Source organism: Brassica napus, chromosome C3, assembly GCF_020379485.1.
Source record: "Brassica napus cultivar Da-Ae chromosome C3, Da-Ae, whole genome shotgun sequence".
Taxonomy (NCBI): Eukaryota; Viridiplantae; Streptophyta; class Magnoliopsida; order Brassicales; family Brassicaceae; genus Brassica; species Brassica napus.
In genome coordinates, this window is record NC_063446.1 from 19024884 (window position 1) to 19042076 (window position 17193).

Here is a 17193-nt window from a genome sequence, read left to right on the forward strand (position 1 = left end):
ATAGTAATGTTTAGAATTTGATTTCTACATGTTTTAGATTTATAGTAAATCTGTAGAAGTCGGTTTCTACATGTTTTAGAATTAGATTAATGTGTAGATTTTGATTTCTAAGAATTTTAAAATGGTAGGTTAAGCATAGAATGTGTATTCTACATATTTGTAGAATACTTCTATTTACGTAGATCACGTATTCTAAACATTGTAGATTCAATGAAAAAAGTAGATTTCGTTTTCTACTTCGTAGAATGTCATTTCTACTTTTTTTAGAACATAATCTGAAATTTATAATTTTAACTTTTTTATAACTGGAAAATATACCATTAAGTTCATATAGCTATTTTAACAAATATTACTATTTTTCTAAAAAAATTTTGTTTGTAAAACTATTTATTAATATTATTTTCATAAATATTAAAGGGTATTATAGAAAAATATGACACAAAATATAGATTAGTCTAAAAGACATAATTACTATTTTTTTTGCTCTAAAAAAACGGTTTTCGCAACAAAGAATAAAGGAATACACAAGACGCGCGCTCTTCCGTTCACGTGACAGTCACCCCAATGAACGGTTCTCCTCCATTCTCGAAACTCTTTTTTTGTTTCTCCCAAAGTCCCATCCATCACTAACATCTATCTCACTTCCAAGTATCAATCAAAAAAAACAATCTCACTCCGATCATCGAATCAAAGAGAACCGATGCTCGCCTCGCCTGCTTATTCCCGCGCTGCTTCCAGTTTCCCCCCGGCGCTCCACTCCTCTGGTAATGTCTTCACCGGCTTCATTCCCATGGGGTTAGTCAGTTACAGCTTCCCTCACTTCGAATCGAAATCGCGATCCGAAAATCACAATTCTGATTTGAATTTGAGCAGGAAAGTGACCGGAGCTCCGGTTTGTACCCGTCGCTCAACGCTTAAGGTCACTTGTCGACGCGCACGAGAACGCGTGATAGAGGAAGAATCATCTCAAATGGCGGAAACTAATAAACAATCCTTCAAAGTTTCCTCTGGCGAGAAGTCTCCTCTTGGTGTCTCCCAAGTTGACAAAGGAATCAACTTCGCTCTCTTCTCTCAGAACGCCACTTCTGTCACACTCTGCTTATCACTTCCTCAGAGGTTAAAAATCATATGTTTTGTTTCTTGCCAATGTGATGTCTCAGCTTCTTGATTTTAAAGTTTGATTGTCTTCTTTGGTTGATAGTGATGAGAAGGATGATGTGGATGTTGTGGAGTTGGTTTTGGATCCCAGCGTAAACAAGACTGGAGACACGTGGCACATTTTTGTTGAGGTAGTATTCCTTTAGACAATTCGTTTCTTGTTGTCAGTCTTCTCATGATTTTTTTGTACGTTGTGATAGGATTTGCCACTCAGAAATGTTCTTTATGGTTACCGTGTTGATGGTCCTGGAGAATGGAACCAAGGGCATCGCTTTGACAATAGCATTCTGCTTCTGGATCCTTATGCAAAGCTTGTTAAAGGCCGGAGCTTTTTTGGAGATAGTAACCAGAAGTTTGCTCAGTTCTATGGAACTTATGACTTTGAGACCTCTCCATTTGACTGGGGAGATGACTACAAGTTCCCTAACATCCCCGAGGTACGAATTTCATTTGCCCTTCTTCTGCTAGTTGTTGCACGATTCTGTTTCTGAGCTAATTTTGATGACTCTGGTCTACTGTTTTTTCAATTCTTTTACCATCGGTCACTGTATTGCAGAAGGATCTTGTTATTTATGAAATGAATGTTCGTGCTTTTACTGCGGATGAGTCCAGTGGGATTGATCCATCTACAGCAGGAAGTTACCTTGGTCTCGTTGAGAAGGTAATCAATCATATTCTACCTCCGAAGTATGATGATATGATTGCATTATCTGTTGAGCAGAAGAGCTAATAGCACGAAATACTCAATAATTTATCAATATATTGAGGATAGGTTTAATCTGGTTGTATGTTTATATGCAATGTTTATTTATATCTCACTTGTAACTTCTTTCTGTTGAAAGATACCACACCTTCTGGATCTGGGTATTAATGCAGTGGAGCTATTGCCAGTCTTTGAGTTTGATGAACTTGAGCTTCAGAGGCGTCCTAATCCTAGAGATCACATGGTAAGCACAAGTCTAATACTTGTATACAGGAGTGTGATTCTCCAATGCTTCCACAAGCTAAAAGAGTTTTTCGTTTGCTAGGTTAACACATGGGGTTACTCGACAGTTAACTTTTTTGCTCCAATGAGCCGTTATGCTAGTGGCGAGGGAGATCCTATTAAAGCTTCCAAAGAGTTTAAGGAAATGGTCAAAGCCTTACATTCTGCTGGTATAGAGGTAAGCAAGCAACGCTCTTTGTTTTGCCCCCTTTTTTCCTTGGAGCCTCTAATCTCTTTTTACTTAACTTATGTAACTGATGATTCTTCAGAAATATTCTTACCATTCTTTTTCTGCAGGTTATTTTGGACGTAGTTTATAATCATACCAATGAAGCTGATGATAAGTACCCTTATACCACTTCATTTCGTGGCATAGACAATAAGGTGAGTCATAAGAGTGGTGACTCTCATCTGAGTTTATTAATGAATATTATCTTGATATTTGGAGCTCTAAACTGTGTGAAATCTATCTGCAGATTTATTACATGCTTGATCCAAACAACCAACTGCTTAACTATTCCGGCTGTGGTAATTTTATTTTTGAAGCGTATACAGGCTTGACTTTTGAAAATTCGTGCTTCAAATTAATAATATAACCTTCAACATCTCTTTTGTTTTCTGTTTTCAGGAAATACACTGAACTGTAACCATCCTGTTGTTATGGAGCTAATACTAGATAGCTTAAAGCACTGGTACGGAAAAAATCATAATGGATCAAATAATGGACCAAATATCCTGAAAATAGATATTTCGTTGGTTACTTCACATAGTCAATCACTCTCTGTTCTGCTTTCTTCTCTTTTTCTAAACGTAGGGTCACGGAGTATCATGTGGATGGTTTCCGATTTGATCTTGCTAGTGTGTTGTGCCGGGACACAGATGGATCTCCACTCAGTGCTCCCCCACTCATAAGGGTAAGTTGATTGTGTATTATCAGATATAATGGTAGCCGTAAGCATATTCATTTTGAAATTTCTTATTGAATCAGGCAATCGCGAAAGATTGCCAAGATGTAAAATAATTGCAGAGCCTTGGGATTGTGGAGGATTATATCTTGTCGGGAAGTTTCCAAATTGGGATAGGTAACAGTTTTAGCTTAGATTTCCAAATTGTGATAGATTCAGGGATGGATTGTGGAGCCATGGTTTTTTTTTTTTCAAATTCAGGTGGGCTGAGTGGAATGGGATGTACAGGGATGATGTTAGAAGATTTATCAAGGTATACAACGATGGACTTTTGTTCATCTGGTATATAGACCAATGATGTTAGAAGAAGACTAACACTCTTATGTTACACAATTTTTAGGGTGACTGTGGTATGAAAGGAAGCTTTGCTACTCGGGTTTCAGGATCTTCTGATCTTTACCAGGTAAGATCCATTCAAGTAATTGATTTTTATTTGTAGGTTTCATGAGATCATCGCAATTACTCGCTTCTCTTATATATAGGTTAACCAGCGGAAGCCTTACCACGGTGTAAATTTCATAATTGCGCATGATGGATTCACATTGCGAGATCTTGTAACATACAATTCTAAGGTACTTTTGATATTCTCATGTAATGATGTTAATGAGTCTATGCCTTAACATATCTCTTCTGTAATTTATAGCACAATGAAGCCAATGGAGAAGGAGAAAATGATGGATGTAACGACAATTATAGCTGGAACTGTGGTTCGGAAGGTACAATTTATAACTTTATCACAATCGAAGTTTCTTGGTTTTGGTATTCAAGTTTATACTCTGTTTCGTGACAGGAGAAACTGGTGATGCTCACATCAAGTCCTTGCGTGTTCGACAAATGAAGAATTTTCATTTAGCTTTGATGATTTCTCAGGTAAAAACTATTGCCAACATACTCTGATATTGTTTTTTACAATCTTATATGAGACCGACCCTTGATCAATGATATCAGGGAACACCAATGATGCTAATGGGAGACGAATATGGACACACCCGATATGGTAATAACAATAGCTACGGACATGATACTGCTCTCAACAATTTCCAGTGGAAAGAGGCAAGTCTTAACATCTCGCGGTTGTTATGGATTCTCCCCTGTAACTGTTGTATCATGTCTTGCTTCTTTTGAAAAATCCAGCTCGACACAAAGAAGGAGAGCCATTTCAGGTTCTTTTCAGAGTTGATCAAGTTCCGACATTCACACCATGTACTCAAGCACGAAAATTTCCTCAGCAAAGTAGTTAATCGTTATCCTCTCGTTTACAATGTATTCCTTGAATCTTTGTGTCTCTACTCTTATGTGTAATGTGTCTTTTGACTGAAGGGCGAGATTACGTGGCATGAAGATAATTGGGACAATCCTGAGAGCAAGTTCCTAGCTTTCACGTAATTGACAAAGATGTCTCATTCTTTGTATTATCGCTTCTAACTATTTAATAAGTATATGATTGTTTTTTGTAGGCTCCATGATGGTGTAAGCGGCCAAGACGTCTATGCGGCTTTCAATGCCCATGACTACTTTGTCAAGGCTCTGATTCCACTGCCACCGTCGGGAAAGCAATGGTTCCGTGTGGTAAGTGTTTCTTTCTTTCTTTCATCTTCTTTGGTTCTCTGACTTTTCATGACCGACTCAGTTGTCATGTTTTGCACCAGGCTGACACAAACCTCGAGTCACCGGATGATTTTATAAAGGAAGGTGTGGCAGGCGTGGCTGAGGCATACAATGTGGCTCCATTCTCTTCCATCCTTCTCAAGTCCATGTAAAATAAAGCACATCCTTGTAAAAGATCCTCAAGTGTCTATTTGATTAATATGTAAAATTCTAAAATAGACGACATTTCCAATCAAAAGATACAATATATACATTTATATATCGAATCACTACTATATAAAATAAGCTATTTTTGGAGCTTCTAAGGGGTGCCACGTCGGATGAAAATTCATGACCAACTAAAGTGACAGGTCATCGCGGACTTGCCAATAATGAAATAACTTGGGATGAGCAGATCGCGTGCTTCAGCCCAATAATTAAGTTAATCTGCAGCCCACCTTTACCAAACACTCATGGCCCAAACAAAACACTACTGGCCCAATGAGGACACATGACATCAACATAAATAATACGGTACTTTTGTTTCTGGTGAGTTTATTATAGGGGCCCGTATTGAAATTTAAATTAACTCATTTCTAGATAAGACTTACCTTGGAAACTCCGACGTTTCATAAGCTATTTTCCCGTAAAAAAATTTCATCTGTTCATCTCTCAGGTCACACAAAATCTGGAGACGTTATGAAAACAGAATCATGTAGAATCGAAGCATCGTCTTACACGAAACCATTAACTCTCTCATTCAATTTCTCCCACTATGTTTGATTTTAATTATCCTTTCAGTCACCTTCATCGTAAATCCCTAATTTTCTTCAATTATAAATAGGGATGCAAAGTACTCAGAATCTTACTGCTTCACCAGATTCAACCATGCCTACTACTTCCTTACCTACACAACCTTCAACAATGGCTTGACGGTTGATTACTAGGGGAGCAGTTACGTCATCAACTCAGCCAAAGACTTCATCTGTGGATCATGGCGGCATAGCCTCTAACTTCTCCAGATCACCATTGTTTAACTCGCAGCCGCCAGCCGCTAGCTGCAGACACGGATGCAAGCATCCGAGATTGCAGTTTTAACGGGATCGATCGTGTACAACAGCAAAGGATACCTCTTGGTGGTGCAGCACAACATGAAAGATGTTTAAGGTGGACGAAGAGAGTGGGACGGCGAAGCTTGTGTTGCTGGATGGAGATTTTATTGCGGCGGACGGGATGGCAAGGAGAGGGAGAGAGGTACGTTGTGAGGCCAGATCGAAAGTGTAAATACGGACGTGTCAACAAAGCCAGAAAAAATGTTATTTGTGTATTAAAGTTAAGGTAAATCCGTAATTGTCATTACTTCATGGACAAAAGAAGCCTCTTTTAAAACCTTCATGAACTCAAAAAAATCAGTGTGAAAGCAAATTTGGAAATGTGCTGGCTAGAGTTAGTAGAATCATATCATGATCAAGTTATATATGGGTAAGAACACATTGCACAGAATCCATATCAGTTGACCTTTTATCATTCCAAGTTAAACTCCATCCCAAATTTTATATATATTAGAGAAAGTCACTGTATTATTAATTCTCCCCCTCTAGTATCACAAAATGAGTATAACAGTTTCATCGAAGGATTTTTCATGAAAGATTCCATGACGGCCCAGAGAAAGAAAAATGGTGATTAAGATGTTTATGAAAAGGTATAACTGCAAGGAAGACACAGAAAGTGAAAGATATTATAGCTAAAAATTGATTTTTTTTGTTCAGACCAAGATTGCACATCTGTAAATAATATAATTAGATCGATTTATCACTAAACCAAAAGAACCGATTTATATGTCAGTTTGTACTTAAGATTGGAGACGATAATTATTTCAAAGCTAACTAAAAAAAACAAAAATCGGTTGTAAATTAAATTAGTTTTTTCATAAAAACTTGAACAAACAAGATAAAAGACTATTTGATCATATCTGAAGTTTAATTAACTTTTATTCATGTAGCTTGCTTTCTTGAACATTATTTTCAAATATGAAAATTCAGAAACATGCATACAAATAATTAAAGTTCATTCATCATAGTAAAACAATAGCAAATTTTTATTTACCTATCATTGTATATTTGTGTAACCGGTTCATTGTATATTTAAGATATATTTATATATAATGAAATCAAAAAAATTAAAATTTAATTTCAAATTACAGAAAAGCCCGGGCGTACCATCCCTCTAGTAATGGTAGGTGTAGGTTTGTTTAAGGTTTTTATTTCATCTCAAACTCCATTTCTTTAACTCATCTCTATTAAATACTTGCATCATAGTTGAACATGGGAACCAAACATAAATGTCTAGTAAAATTTAACCTGTGAAGAGGAGGGAAACTTCGTTTCTAAGGTAATTAATTATTCAAGAATAAAACATAGCAAATTTAACAGACCATAGCCCAAAGTTTTAAACGACAACATAAAACAACACACACTCGAGGTTTTGTCTTAACATAAACGATGTTAGCAAACTTACGACCACACGAGATGACATTTAGGATAATTTAAAATACGAAGGGATCTAAATAGAGATATTATTATTATGCTGCATCAGACGGTAACAGAAACAAATTTGACCATGTCAAACATCCCATCCTCAATCACGACATCACACGACTCCTTCTGACCCCAAATCTCTCCTCCTTGGCGCCTTTCCAAAGCAATCTCTGCACAGAAAATGACCTCTTTGCCGTCATGGTTTTTATGAAAGAAGAGAGCCAGCTTCTTCTCGCCATAGCTCACCGCATGGGACCAAACTGAGTGGGCAGTCTCCACGGCCAAAAAATCTTTCAAACCGTTGACAACACTCCAACACCTCTGCTTTGGATCATACGCCTTCAACTCCATCCCGGAACAATCGTGATAGTACAAGACATCGTCAACCACACACGCACCCACCCATTCCTCAGAATTCAACACCTCGTCCATCAATTCCCATTTCCTTTCCTCTGGTTCATAAACAAAAAAGTTTCTGTTGCTGTAATCTTTCAGGTAAATTTTACCCTCCATCACCATAGAATCAGACCAAAAGGGACCAAGACCTACATGCATGTCTTCCTTTACCAACTTACACTCCCATGATTGTGTTTCTGTGTCAAACACCGCGACTGCATTCTTCCACGCTTCCCGCGACCCACTTTCATCCGGCAAAAAGGAACCACCAATCAGGTAAACCTTCCTGTCGATGACATTAGCAACTTTATTAGTCATGAGCTGAGGAATGTTAGAGATGGACTGAGACGTGTGAGAGGTGCAGTCAATGCTGAGCGCATCGCGATCGTTAAACCCGTACACCTTCGAACCAACCGAGACATAGCTTCCACGGGAAGACATGTGATGAAGTGTACGTGATCCGACGATGACCAAGCGGTTACTGCATTTGAGTTTCCTGTGGAGAATGTAGAAACTGAAATTATCACGAGTTTGGGGGTTGCGGAGGACGGCATAGATGCGGTGTTGGGTGATGCCTAGGAAGGATCGCCTCTTGTAGAGCGTAGGAGAGGCAATGAGTTTCCTGAAACTCTTGGAAACGAGGGAGAGAGTCGGGTAATGGCTTCTGGGCACACGAGCTACGATGTCAATGATGACGTCATCTGGAAGCGACGGAGTCAGAGACTGCTCCATGTTTTCAGACATGTGAAAGCTGTGGTTGAGTGAATCAGGAAATCAACCTGAACAAAAAAAAAAAGGAAATATGTTATTGGCTAGCCTAAACACACAAAAGAGAGCTAGCTGATTCTAAGTTCAGACATCATTTCAAGTTCAGATATTTCAAACTCAGACAATTCAAGCAAGTTCAGACATTCCACCTTCAGACATATCATATCAAGCAAGAATCACAAAGAGAAGAGGAAAGAGTAAATAGCTAAGAAGCTGACTTGAAGACCACAAACCATGCAAGTAATGGGTGAATAGGGTTTACAGCATACAGACAAAAGTTTCAATTTTTATGTAATTATTGGTCATGAAATGTATGCAGGAGGAAAAACCATAACCACCCAAAAAGTTACACTCAGATTTCAACAACAAGATAAAAGAAACCAATCGAACTAAACAGAAAAGGAGGATGGAGAGTGAGAGAAAGAAAAATTTCAGATTTTGAGTACAAGCCTGCAAGTAACTTAGGGTTTACGTAAGACACTCTCAAGACCCAAAGAGACGACGAGTTGCATGAGAGAGGAAGCAGAGAATGGAAAACTCTTTATAGGGATTGAAAAGTCGCTTTATTTGTGAATTATAATAAAATAAATTTTATTATGGGATTAGGGTCCATAATAACCCAAAAAGGAAAAAATAATGGACAGGTAACTAAAATTCCTTTAATGGGAAACATTTTAATCTCACTACTCCTTAATAATCTTACTATTTATACCATTTGTTTCTTCTCATGACCTATTCTTTTCTTTGTAATATAATTGACATCTCACCTATTATCTATATTAAACTAAAAAATTAAACTTCAAATTAAATATTCATACAACAATTCAACAAGGATTCCACTATCTTAACATTCTCCCCCCTTCGCCATAATTCTCCTCACCCACCATTCTACATTTGGCAATTTTGAATCTCCATTTAAAGGTAATTTTTTGTCATTTTCATGAAATTTTCTTATTAATAGATTATATATTTGATATGGGTAATGTAAAAAATCAAAATTCTGTTATGAAACCGGAGTTTTTGAAAGCAAATATAAAATAATATTTAAGGATGATTTGGTTTATTTTATACAATTTTGAAACATACAAAAAACATTACACTGGTGTTAGAAAATATGTTAGTTGTTTAACACGTTCATTGTCGTGTAAAAAGATTAAATCGAAGCTATATTTAAAAATTTTAGGTACTGTTAAAACAATTATAGTACGACTAAAGCAAAAATATGTATTATTAAAATTACTGGTACAACAACAATAAGTTTTTTTTTTGTAACTTACAACAACAATAAGTTCTATAGTAGGGCAACTAAAGAATACTAAGACGATTTGTATTATTGTGGTTGAAATACACAAATAGCAGAACCCAATTGACCTTTATATGGCTAAGGAATCCCTTGGAATCGTTAAGTAGTGTTCATGCTGAATCAATAACCCTCCACGAATTGAACGAGAGGAGTAGGGAGGGAGATAATTCCTTAAACACGTTCAAATGGAAAAATGAAAATCAACAACGGATGTTCTCTATATTTTTTTGAGATTATTTTTGTACAACTTACTTTTTTTCTTTAATATAACAAGCGATCAATTGATTGGTAATTTAAGATATACTAGGTAGTTGGCCTTCACAACTACACGAGTATGAAATTTTAATAAAGAGATTTGTTATTTTAAAAGAGATTAAGAGACTTTGTTATTTTAAAATATGAATAATATTTTATGAAGAAAAATATTCAACTAAGAGGGGTGATGTAATACCATATTTTGTATTCTAATTTTAATTTTAATTTTCTTTTGAATCTTGTAATAATTTCTATAAGTTAATTCTTTGACTTAATAGACTGGCTAATTTTAAATCTAGAAGTTGTTCATAAAAATGTCTACTAAAAAAACTTATTTTATTATGATATATATTTCAAATGCATTTAGATAATTTGTAATCATTTAAGTGGCTCCATTCTCTTCGATCCTTCTCAAGTCCATGTAAAGCAAAGCACATCCTTGATTTTCTTTGGTAAAAGATCCGTAAGTGTCTCGTCATATTTGATTAGTATGTGAAATTCTAAAAAAGACGAACATTTTCAATCAACAGAAACAATATATAAACATATATGTTTCGAGCAATGGTGTGTCTCAAGCCAATGTTGAAAAAAAAAAAGGTGTTTGTGTGTGTGTGTTTTTAAGGTTTTCATTTCATCCGAAACTCCTATGTTCCCTTTTCTTTGATTCATCTCCCTTAAAGGCTTGCATCATAGTTTTAACATGGGTACCAACCAAACATTAGCGAATCTTACATTTAGTTTGCATCATAAGTTAGAGCATGAACCAAACATATATGTCTCGTCAAATCTGATAACATGTAAAATTCTAAAACTGACTACATTTCGAAATATACATTAAACCAGTGATGAGGCCGTGACGATGCAAACTTCGTGTCTAAGGAAACGATTCAAGATTAAAACATAGCAAATTTAACTGAACACAGCACAAGTCTTACAACCACACGAGATGGCATTTAGGATAAGTAAAATACGAAGGGACCTAAACAGAGTTTTATGCTGCATCAAACGGTAACAGCTACACATTTCACCACGTCAAACAGCCCACCATCCTCGATGACAACATCACACGACTCCATCTTACCCCAAACCTCTCCACCTTGGCGCCTTTCCAAAGCAATCTCCGCGCAACAAATGACCTGCTTGCCGTCATGTTTTTCAGGAAAGAAGAGAGCCAGCTTCTTCTCGCCGCACTTCACCGCATTGGACCACTTTGACTGGGCACACTCGGACGCCAAAAACTCTTCCAAACCGCTGACAACACTCCAGCGGCTCTGCTTCGGATCATACGCCCTTAACGCCTTCTCTGAACAATCGTGATAGTAGAGGAGATCATCAACCACACACGCACTCACCCAGTCCTTAGAGTTCAACACCTCGTCCATCAGTTCCCATTTCTTCTCCTTTGGTTCGTAAACAAAAGAATTGGCATTCCTGTGACCTTTCATGCAAATCTTATCCTCCATCACCACCGCATCAGACCAAAGAGCACCAACCCACATGTCTTCTTTTATCATCGCCGGCTCCCACACTTGCGTTTCTGCATCAAGCACCATCACTGTTTTACTCCACGACATCCCACCATCAAAAGTGAAACGGGAATCACCGATCAGGTAAACCTTCCCGTCGATGACATTAGCAACTTTACTAGGCATGGGAGTCGCCGAGAAGCGCTGAGGCATGTCAGGGATGGGCTGCACCGTGTGGGAGGCACAGTGAATGCAGAGGGCATCAACATCGTTGAACACGTACACCTTCGAACCCACCGAGACAAAGCTTCCACGGGAAGACACGGGAGGGAGCGATCGGACGATGACCAAGCGGTTTCTAGAGTTGAGTTTCCGGTGTAGGATGTAGAAACGGCAGTCACCCGTGTTGCGGTTGCGGAGAAGAGCGTAGAGACGGTGTTGGGTGATGCCTAGCTGAGATCGCCTCTTGTAGAGCTTAGGCGAGTCAATGAGTTTCCTGAACTTCTTGGAGATGAGGGAGAGTGTCGGGTAGTGGCTTCTGGGCACACGAGCTACGATGTCAAGGGTGACGTCGTCTGGAAGTGACGGAATCAGAGGAGACACTGACAGCTCCAAGAATTGCTCCATGTTTTCAGACATCTGAAACAGCTGTGGTTGAGTGAATCAGAGGAAAACGACCTAAACAAAAAGGAAACATGTTAGAGAAAAGAGAAAAGAGTGCTCACTTGTTCCAAGTTCAGATAATTCCACTTTCAGACATTCTAAGTTCAGACATATCATCTCAAGCAAGAATCGCAAAAGAGTAAAATTGCTGAGAATACGGCAGGGGGAATCGCTAGGACGCTGATTCCAAGTCAAGACAGAACTATTATTAAGCAGACCGAAACAGTAAATAGCTAAGAAGCTGATTCCAAGACCACAAACCCCCCGCAAGTAATGGGTAAAAATTAGGGTTTATAGCATACAGTACAAAAGTTTCAATTTTTATGTAAGTATTGGTCATGAAATGTATTCAGGACTTACTTCGGACCATTTTTCATTCAAATTTCAACCATAACCACTCAAAAAGTTACACTCAGATTTCAACAACGAAGAGGAGAAACCAAATCGAACAAGATAGAAAAGGAAGATGGAGAAAGAGAAAGTTGATTTGATATTTTGAAACAAACCTGCGAGTTGCTAGAAGCAACTTAGGGAGGGTTTCGCACAGACACTCTCGAGAGCGAAAAGGACGAAGAGTTGTAAGAGAAGCATGGAGGAGGATAGACTTGTCTTTAGAGGTTTATGTGGAAAAGCTAAAACGTCGACGTTTATTTGTGGCCCATAATAAACTATGTATTAATACAAGCTCCATAGCCCAATACCATCATAGTTAGCCCGTTAAATATATGGGTTTCACAAATACCAAGTCACAATTTTTCTTGAATGTTTGAAGGGAATCATTCACCAAGTCAAGAAACCAGCATAAAAGCTAATCTTCTTCATTTATCGGGGGAACATATTATTAGTGTACAGTTACTTTTAATATACGCGAAGAATGATGCCTAATGGATGCAAATATTGTTGCAAGTTTGGTTAGATGAGGTTAAATACACGAAGAGCATAATCCCAATCGACCTATGTGACTAAGGAATCACTTGGACTCGTTGAGTAATGTTGCAACATTATTTTCTCAGTACATCAAGCGATCAATCGGTTGGATATATAAGATAGAGCATGAAATATTTTTAAAACAATTTTAGTATATTATTAATTGGATAAAATTAAAATATTAAAATCATGAGTTAGATGCTTCTTGCTCTCTTTTTTAACTAATCTCTTGGTACGCTTTATTTTTTTTTGTAGCGGCCCATGTTTCGTTTTTAAGGTACTACTAGATCAAGATCTGCGCGATAAACATTATATATAAAAATTCGCGATAAACATTATATATAAAAATTATTTTATGTATTATATGTTCTTACATATTATGAAATAATAAATATATATTGAATAATTAAAAGTCAGTAACTATTACATATATAATTAAATTGGTGCGAACGTATAAATCAATTTTATTAATCCAAACAATTTTTTTTTAAAAAATTTGATAGGATATGTAATTAAATTTAAATGATATTAACATACATAGTATATTTTTAATATTAATGTCTATTAAATGATGCTTTCTACTCATATGTTTTTTTGATCATGTGTATTTTTAATAGCAAAAACTTTAAATTACTAATAACATTGTGGGATTAATAATTTTAGTAATTGATAATTTAAAAAAATAATAAATGACATTAATAATGAATTTATGGTTAGTTTAATAAAAAACTTATTATATAATTAGATGGACCAGTCTCTAATAATTCTAAGAATCATCCTAATGATGACACGTGGCTACAAAAATAAGTTGTAATGTTTCATAAATAATATATAGGAGATCTTCTATTTTAGGGCTTTTTATTTTTAGAACTAAGTAAAGAATATGTTTGATATCGCACGCAAAATTGTTTTATAAAAATAAATATATCATATTTTGTAAAATAATCTTTTATAAACTGTTTAGAATTTCTTTTGAGCTGATATATATGTTACAAATTATTTTGCATGCAACTATATTCTATTATTGATAATACTAAAAACTATATTTCTTTATTGATAATACTAAAAAATATATTATGTCAATGCCAAATAAGACAAATTTCTTATTATCCATTAGCTAAGTTAATAATAAATATGCTACAATTTATAGTTCTATATAAGAATGTCTATTTTTTGTTTTGAGAAATTTCTCACGTCACAAACTTAAATTGTATGCCTTAATATTTCCTCATATAATACTTAAAACAATAAGAATGTATGTTTGTTTAACACTTTTTAATTATAATTAAAATAGAAATATGTTACTATCAATTAGGATAGTTTAACTAAGTTATTCTGAAATGTCTAATATAATTTAATATAGTTTAAAATAATTAAAACATGCAAACACATTTAAATTTGGGCAATTCTCCTAAATACACAATACCAAAATGTTTTATTTAATAGGTAAAATGACACTAATACTCTAGATATATATATAAAAAATAAATAATTTTTTTTATAGTTTTAGATTATATGTTTTCAAATTGAAATTTTTTTATAAATTTTTCTTTTTTCGAATTTTTTTTGAATTTTTTTTTGAAATTTTTTATTTATTTTTTTTCTTCAAATTTTCTTTTTGTAATTCGAAATTTTTTTGAAACTATTTTTATAATTTTTATTTTCAAATTTTTAATATTTATTTTTTATTTTATAAAATTTTAAACTTCAATCACAAATCTCCAACCCTTAACTCTAAACCTTAGGAGTTGGATTAGTTAACCCTAAAGGTATAAATGTATATTTACCTCTTTAATGAAACATTTTGGTAATTTTGATCATTATAGTATATATTTGTGACAAAACTTTTTTAGTGTTATCCTAGGGTATTTCTTTTTAAATTTTATCATTTACTAAATTTATAAATAATTCATAAAGTTAAGAGATCGTATTTGATAACATATTCATGATTTGTTTGAAACCATGTAAAAAACGTAGTTATAGTTAGGAGTGAATCTTACAAATAAAAATGATAAGTTATATTCTGAAACGTAGATTTGTGTTAGTTTGGTAGTATAAATCATATTTTTATGAAAATTAATTTGGGAAAAGTCGGTTGGTTTAAAGCATTTTCAACTCCACTGCAAAAAAAACTACAAAATGGAGTAAAAAATGCAGTCATGAGAGTAATGTCTTTTTTATTTGTTTATGACTGCATTTTGTATTTTATTTTGCAGTTTTTTTTTGCACCGGGGTTGGAGATGCTCTAAATTGTGGAAGTTATTTTAGATTTCTTAAAAATGTTGTACGTAGAAATAAACAAATAAAAAAAATACATTCACATATCATTTTCAGAAAAAGAGGAAAGGATACAAAAATACGTGGCTCCATTCTCTTCGATCCTTCTCAAGTCCATGTAAAGCAAAACACATCCTTGGTTTTCTTTAGTAAAAGATCATAAGTGTCTCCTTATATTTGTTTAATATGTAAAATTCTAAAAGAGAGACATCTTCCATCAAAAACAGCATCGGCCCTGAGAATTTAGGGGCCCTAAACCATTTAGTAAAAATTTAAAAAATTTGGGGGTCTAAATTATTTTTTTTTAAATTTGGGGACCTATTTACATATAAAATTTTTCGAAAAGTTTGGAGATCTAAAGCGAATGTTTCGTTAGGCTTTGCCCAGGACCGGCGCTGATCAAAAGATACGATATATTTGTATATTTCGTCATAATTGTTTAAGGTTTTCATGTTCATCGCAAACTCCTAGCTATGTTTCCTTTTATTTGATTCATCTCTATCGAAGGCTTGCATCACAGTCAGAACATGACTACATTTCGCATTATACGTTTAAACCGGTGATGAGGCAGTGATTATGCAAACTTCAAGTCTAAGGAAACAATTCAAGAATAAAACATAGCAAATTTAACAGAACATGCATAACAGAAGTTTTTAGTCGACACTAACGATGTTAACAAACTTACAACCACACGAAATGGCATTTAGGATAAATGAAAATACGAAAGACCTAAATAGAGTTCATGCTGCATCAAACCGTAACAGCTACGCATTTCACGGGAAGACACGGGAGGGAGCGATGGGACGATGACCAAGCGGTTTCTAGAGTTGAGTTTCCGGTGGAGGATGTAGAAACGGCAGTCACCCGTGTCGCGGTTGCGGAGAAGAGCGTAGACACGGTGTTGGGTGATGCCTAGCTGAGATCGCCTCTTGTAGAGCTTAGGCGAGGCGATGAGTTTCCTGAACTTCTTGGAGACGAGGGAGAGTGTCGGGTAGTGGCTTCTAGGCACACGAGCCACGATATCAACGGTGACGTCGTCTGGAAGTGACGGAATCAGGGGAGACACTGACAGCTCCAAGAACTGCTCCATGTTTTCAGACATCTAGAACAGCTGTGATTGAGTGAATCAGGAAATCAACCTGAACAAAAAAAGAAACATGTTATTGGTTAGCCTAAAAGAGAAAAGAGTGTTCGCTGCTACCAAATTCGGACATTCCAAGTTCAGAGACATTCAAGCTCAGAGATTTCAAGTTCAGACATTTTTCATGTTAAGTTCTTTTAAGTTCAGACATTTCAAGTTCATTCATCTTCAAGCTCAGAATTTCAAACGTAGACATCTTCAAACTCAGACATTCCAAGTTCACACATTGCAAGTTCTTTCAAGCTCAGACATTTCAAGTTCAGACATCCTAAGTTCAGATATATCATCTCAAGCAAGAAGACGAAAGAGTAAATCACCAAGAAGACGAAAGAGTAAATCGCTAGGAAGCTGATACCAAGACCACACACGACAAAACAAGTAATGGGCAAGATTAGGGTTTTACTCATAAACTAAGCAGACAGACAAAAGTTTCAATTTTTATCTAATTATTTGTCATGAAATGTACGCATGACTTACTTCGGACCAATTTATCTCACAAATTTCAACAATAACCACCCAAAAAAATTACACTCAGATTTCAACAACAAGAAGGAGAAACCAATCGAACAAGATATAATAAGAGAAGAACAGAGAAAGGTATAAGAGGGTTTGAGATTTTGCGGAAAACCTGCAAGCAACGAGAACGAACTTCGGGAGGGTGTCCTTCTCGCACAGAGAGCAAAAGGGACGAAGGGTTGAAGGAGAAGATGCATGGACGAGAGACTCGAGTGGGAGTGGTTTATGTTAAAAAGCGTTTACTTGTGG

The 17193-nt window shown here is 35.7% G+C and overlaps 4 protein-coding genes across 8 annotated transcripts; 1 reads left to right on the forward strand and 3 right to left on the reverse strand.

Annotated features, from left to right (window-relative positions):
* The first annotated feature begins 536 nt into the window (after positions 1–536).
* Positions 537–4982, forward strand: LOC106435675 (isoamylase 3, chloroplastic). The gene is made up of 22 exons (XM_048750934.1): positions 537–795; positions 874–1116; positions 1202–1289; positions 1359–1595; positions 1715–1819; positions 2001–2105; positions 2187–2321; positions 2441–2527; positions 2620–2671; positions 2772–2835; positions 2958–3061; positions 3132–3225; positions 3310–3361; positions 3449–3511; positions 3591–3680; positions 3752–3824; positions 3899–3978; positions 4057–4161; positions 4243–4341; positions 4429–4490; positions 4566–4677; positions 4758–4982. The coding sequence occupies exons 1-22, from the start codon at positions 701–703 to the stop codon at positions 4866–4868; spliced, it is 2256 nt and encodes a 751-aa protein (XP_048606891.1). The 5' UTR covers positions 537–700; the 3' UTR covers positions 4869–4982.
* Positions 4983–7074: 2092 nt separating this feature from the next.
* On the reverse strand, positions 7075–8971 carry LOC106435666 (F-box/kelch-repeat protein At4g38940-like). Of its 4 annotated transcripts, none has more exons than XM_013876574.3 (2): positions 8847–8971; positions 7075–8407 (listed from the first exon to the last, which is right to left on the reverse strand). In XM_013876574.3, exon 2 carries the CDS (start codon positions 8370–8372, stop codon positions 7287–7289), a length of 1086 nt encoding a protein of 361 aa, XP_013732028.2. In that variant the 5' UTR covers positions 8373–8407; positions 8847–8971; the 3' UTR covers positions 7075–7286. The 4 variants fall into 4 exon arrangements, with proteins under 4 accessions (XP_013732028.2, XP_022554983.2, XP_048606889.1 ...); XM_022699262.2 differs by having other exon boundaries at positions 8869–8915; XM_048750932.1 differs by having other exon boundaries at positions 8843–8915.
* A 1854-nt stretch (positions 8972–10825) lies between these two features.
* LOC106435658 (F-box/kelch-repeat protein At4g38940) lies at positions 10826–12741 on the reverse strand. Its single transcript, XM_013876567.3, has 2 exons — positions 12590–12741; positions 10826–12098 (listed from the first exon to the last, which is right to left on the reverse strand). The coding sequence occupies exon 2, from the start codon at positions 12057–12059 to the stop codon at positions 10956–10958; it is 1104 nt and encodes a 367-aa protein (XP_013732021.2). The 5' UTR covers positions 12060–12098; positions 12590–12741; the 3' UTR covers positions 10826–10955.
* Positions 12742–15876: 3135 nt separating this feature from the next.
* Positions 15877–17187, reverse strand: LOC106435670 (F-box/kelch-repeat protein At4g38940). 2 transcript variants are annotated; one of them, XM_013876576.3, is made up of 2 exons: positions 17057–17187; positions 15877–16426 (listed from the first exon to the last, which is right to left on the reverse strand). In XM_013876576.3, the coding sequence occupies exon 2, from the start codon at positions 16387–16389 to the stop codon at positions 15991–15993; it is 399 nt and encodes a 132-aa protein (XP_013732030.1). In that variant the 5' UTR covers positions 16390–16426; positions 17057–17187; the 3' UTR covers positions 15877–15990. The 2 variants fall into 2 exon arrangements, with proteins under 2 accessions (XP_013732030.1, XP_048606892.1); XM_048750935.1 differs by having other exon boundaries at positions 17061–17144.
* Between the last annotated feature and the right edge of the window lie 6 nt (positions 17188–17193).

Coding starts and splice junctions, on each gene's coding strand:
- LOC106435658 (XM_013876567.3), bottom strand. CDS start 12,059: ATGTCTGAAAACATGGAGCAATTCTTGGAGCTGTCAGTGTCTCCTCTG.
- LOC106435670 (XM_013876576.3), bottom strand. CDS start 16,389: ATGTCTGAAAACATGGAGCAGTTCTTGGAGCTGTCAGTGTCTCCCCTG.
- LOC106435675 (XM_048750934.1), top strand. CDS start 701: ATGCTCGCCTCGCCTGCTTATTCCCGCGCTGCTTCCAGTTTCCCCCCG. Junction 2,672..2,771: donor GCTTAACTATTCCGGCTGTG/GTAATTTTATTT, acceptor TTCTGTTTTCAG/GAAATACACTGAACTGTAAC. Junction 4,162..4,242: donor ACAATTTCCAGTGGAAAGAG/GCAAGTCTTAAC, acceptor TGAAAAATCCAG/CTCGACACAAAGAAGGAGAG.
- LOC106435666 (XM_013876574.3), bottom strand. CDS start 8,372: ATGTCTGAAAACATGGAGCAGTCTCTGACTCCGTCGCTTCCAGATGAC.